We start from the raw sequence: 3798 nt of genomic DNA, 5'->3' as shown, positions 1-3798 counted from the left end.
TGCAAGCCCCCCTAGTGTGTGAGTGCCAACAGCCGCTCCCCCCCCCCCCCCAGATCTCTAGGAAAAGGGAAAGGCAAAGCCAACGCCCTCCTGTCCTCTCCTCTCCTCCGTCTGTCGAAGTCTTCAACGTTGGTGAGACAGACGGCTGTTCGGGAGGCACCCTCCTCCTCCTCCACTCCTCCTCCTCCACTCCTCCTTCTCCACTCCTCTTCTGCGGCTGAGTCCTCGCCCAGTCCAGGAAGTTGATCATTACTCCCTCCTCGACGAAAACTGGAAATCTGAGAGAGAGAGAGAGAGAGAAAAAAAATCTGTTAGTTCAGTTCAGATCTGTAGACGCAGGCGCACACTTTCCTCCCCTCCTCCTCCTCCTCCTCCGACTGAACTGCGCGTAAAGATCCAAGATCCAAAAGACCAAACTCGACCGATCTGAGAGTTGTGTTCTCCGTGTTGTTCGTGTTATTATTGTTATTGTATCTATCTAACCCTCCGGACAGAAGGGATCAGGTTTTCTCGGTGGTTTTGGTGACTTGTTGCAGGAGACTTGTTGCGTTATGGCTGATAGCGCCGCGACCACGGGGGCGAGCTGCCTGGCCAACCTGAAGACGTACGTGAAGACCAGGAAAGGGACGATCCTGGCCGCAGAAATCGTAAGTTTGTTACCCTAACTAACCCTAACTAGTACTACTAAGTCCCTACAGACTCTATCTCCTGTACCCTACTGTCTCCGCTGTCGTATCTAGTCACCGTGGAGCTGACTGCTGTGATCGAAGAGGAGGAATACCTACCCGTCCAACTATGAACGGAGCTGTTATAATAAAATTATACCGTTATAACATAGAGTATTTACTGTCATACACCGGGTGTCACGACTGTGCATTGAGTCATAACCGCATTTCTTCTTCATTTAATATTAGACAGTCTAAAGTCTAAAGTCTGATCCACATTTGAAACGTCGTCTAATTTTAGATCACAACGCACTGATGATAGTCGACTCTAGTCTAGGGACACTCTGTCTGGTCACACCTACCAGATCCTTGACTTGGCCATAATTATCACACAGACCTATAAGAATATGATCACGTGTGGGTTTGAGATGTGGGCTGGTTTAATGGCATGACAACCATGTGTCTGTGGGGGTTGGGGGGGGGGGGGGTCAGAGGTTAGGGCTAGGGTTAAGAGCTTCCACCTGTCACTTTCAGATAGTGACGCTTCTCTCCTTTTGGCACCTAGCAGCCAAATGGGCTGGGGGAGGCAGGGGGAGGGGGGGGGAGGGAGGGGGAGGCCGGGTGAGGCAGGGTCAGGGTGGGAGGTCACCAGGGAACTGGTCTGGGAGAAAGGCGACTCCCATGATGCAGTGTTGTTGGGATGGAACATCTGATGTCTGCTGTGTTCCAGTTGGCCTGGTCAGCTCTGAGTCACTCTGCTGTAGTGTCGTTAGTCTGAGTGAATGATACACCATACATAGACTGGTCTCTCCCGGGTCCAGCCCCTGTATGGGAGCTGTGTGTGTGTGTGTGTGTGTGTGTGTGTGTGTGTGTGGTTGACCTTCCTACAGTTCAGAGTTAGCGGTGTACACGTTTGGTTTGGCTGACTGTGTGTCGCTAACATGCCAACGCTGTTTAATGTTGAGCAGTGAGAGAAGAAACAAGACAAACTTTCACTGTCGGATTTCAGTTTCACTTCTTCTTCTAAACGCCGGGTTAAATGGTAAACAGACTGACTATATTATCTCCTTATTCCAAAGCGCTTTACAACGGCCTCTCATTCACCCATTCACACACACATTCACACACCAATGGTGGCAAGCTGCCATGCAAGGCGCAATTCGGGAGCAATTTGGGGTTAAGTGTCTTGCCCAAGGACACATGTGTGTCGACATGTGACCAGCCGGGGCTCGAACCGCCGATTTGTCGACCTTGCGATCATTAGACGGCGGCTCTACGGCTCTACCTCCTGAGACACAGCCGCTCCTATACAGCCGGGTTACTGATGTTGGATGTCGTTGTCGAGGGTTACTGATGTTGGATGTCGTTGTCGAGGGTTACTGATGTTGGATGTCGTTGTCTAGGGTTACTGATGTTGGATGTCGTTGTCGAGGGTTACTGATGTTGGATGTCGTTGTCGAGGGTTACTGATGTTGGTTGTCGTTGCATGTGTGAAACCATTTAACTGAACCTGCAGCCTCAGCAGAGACGCTACGGGAGGCAGGGAGGCTATGGGAGGCAGGGAGGCTATGGGAGGCTAGGAGGCAGGGAGGCTATGGGAGGCAGGGAGGCTATGGGAGGCTGGGAGGCAGGGAGGCTATGGGAGGCTATGGGAGGTAGGAAGGCTATGGGAGGCAGCAGGGAGGCTATGGGAGGCAGCAGGGAGGCTATGGGAGGCAGCAGGGAGGCTATGGGAGGCTGGGAGGCAGGGAGGCTATGGGAGGCTATGGGAGGTAGGAAGGCTATGGGAGGCAGCAGGGAGGCAGGGAGGCTATGGGAGGCTATGGGAGGCAGGGAGGCTATGGGAGGCAGGGAGGCTATGGGAGGTAGGGAGGCTATGGGAGGCAGGGAGGCTATGGGAGGCAGGGAGGCTATGGGAGGCAGCAGGGAGGCAGGAAGGCTATGGGAGGCAGGGAGGCTATGGGAGACAGCAGGGAGGCTATGGGAGGCTATGGGAGACAGCAGGGAGGCTATGGGAGGCAGGGAGGCTATGGGAGGCTATGTGAGGCAGGGAGGCTATGGGAGGCTATGGGAGGCAGGGAGGCTATGGGAGGCAGGGAGGCTATGGGAGGCTATGGGAGGCAGCAGGGAGGCTATGGGAGGCAGGGAGGCTATGGGAGGCAGGGAGGCTATGGGAGGCAGGGAGGCTATGGGAGGCTATGGGAGGCAGCAGGGAGGCTATGGGAGGCAGAGAGGCTATGGGAGGCTATGGGAGGCAGGGAGGCAGCAGGGAGGCTATGGGAGGCAGGGAGGCAGCAGGGAGGCTATGGGAGGCTATGGGAGGCAGGGAGGCTATGGGAGGCAGGGAGGCTATGGGAGGCAGCAGGGAGGCTATGGGAGGCAGGGAGGCTATGGGAGGCTATGGAAGGCAGGGAGGCTATGGGAGGCTATGGGAGGCAGCAGGGAGGCTATGGGAGGCAGGGAGGCTATGGGAGGCAGGGAGGCTATGGGAGGCAGCAGGGAGGCTATGGGAGGCAGGGAGGCTATGGGAGGCAGCAGGGAGGCTATGGGAGGCAGAGAGGCTATGGGAGGCAGCAAGGAGGCTATAGGAGGCTATGGGAGGCAGCAGGGAGGCTATGGGAGGCAGCAGGGAGGCTATGGGAGGCAGGGAGGCTATGGGAGGCTATGATAGGCAGGGAGGCTATGGGAGGCTATGGGAGGCAGAGAGGCTATGGGAGGCAGCAGGGAGGCTATGGGAGGCTATGGGAGGCAGGGAGGCAGCAGGGAGGCTATGGGAGGCTATGGGAGGCCGTGGTTCTGGTATCTACAGACATCATATACGTTACAGGCCAAGGAAATGACGTTTGTTTCCACATTCTATCATCTGGTTTGAGTTATGAAGCTCTCTAGAAATAGAAACATCTGACCAGCAGGAACATCGCTCAGCCTAATCAGGACGTAAAACTGCTCCCTGGTGTTTTTAAAGCGTTTTTCCCCACTTCCTAGACCCTCTCCATGTGACCACCAGGGTCAGTCTGGGCTAGCTGGTGTGTGTGTGTGTGTGTGTGTGTGTGTGTGTGTGTGTGTGTGTGTGTGTGTGTGTGTGTGTGTGAGTGTGAGTGTGAGTGTGAGTGTGAGTGTGAGTGTGAGTGTG

General features: G+C 55.2%; 1 protein-coding gene across 1 annotated transcript in view; it reads left to right on the top strand.

The window, feature by feature from the left end:
* Window positions 1-551: 551 nt before the first annotated feature.
* plp2b (proteolipid protein 2b) overlaps window positions 552-3798 on the top strand; it is a gene marked incomplete at its 5' end in the record, with an annotated part of 17054 nt that continues 13807 nt past the window's right edge. Inside the window, one exon of the mRNA XM_080527791.1 lies at window positions 552-647. Within this exon, the coding sequence (XP_080383917.1) occupies window positions 552-647 (96 nt within the window). The remainder of the gene's footprint in view (window positions 648-3798) is intronic.

Source organism: Nansenia antarctica (assembly GCF_963989245.1).
Source record: "Nansenia antarctica genome assembly, chromosome: 3".
NCBI classification, from domain to species: Eukaryota; Metazoa; Chordata; class Actinopteri; order Argentiniformes; family Microstomatidae; genus Nansenia; species Nansenia antarctica.
The sequence above is the reverse complement of the archived record's forward strand: the minus strand, read 5'-3'. Positions and strand labels throughout refer to the sequence as shown.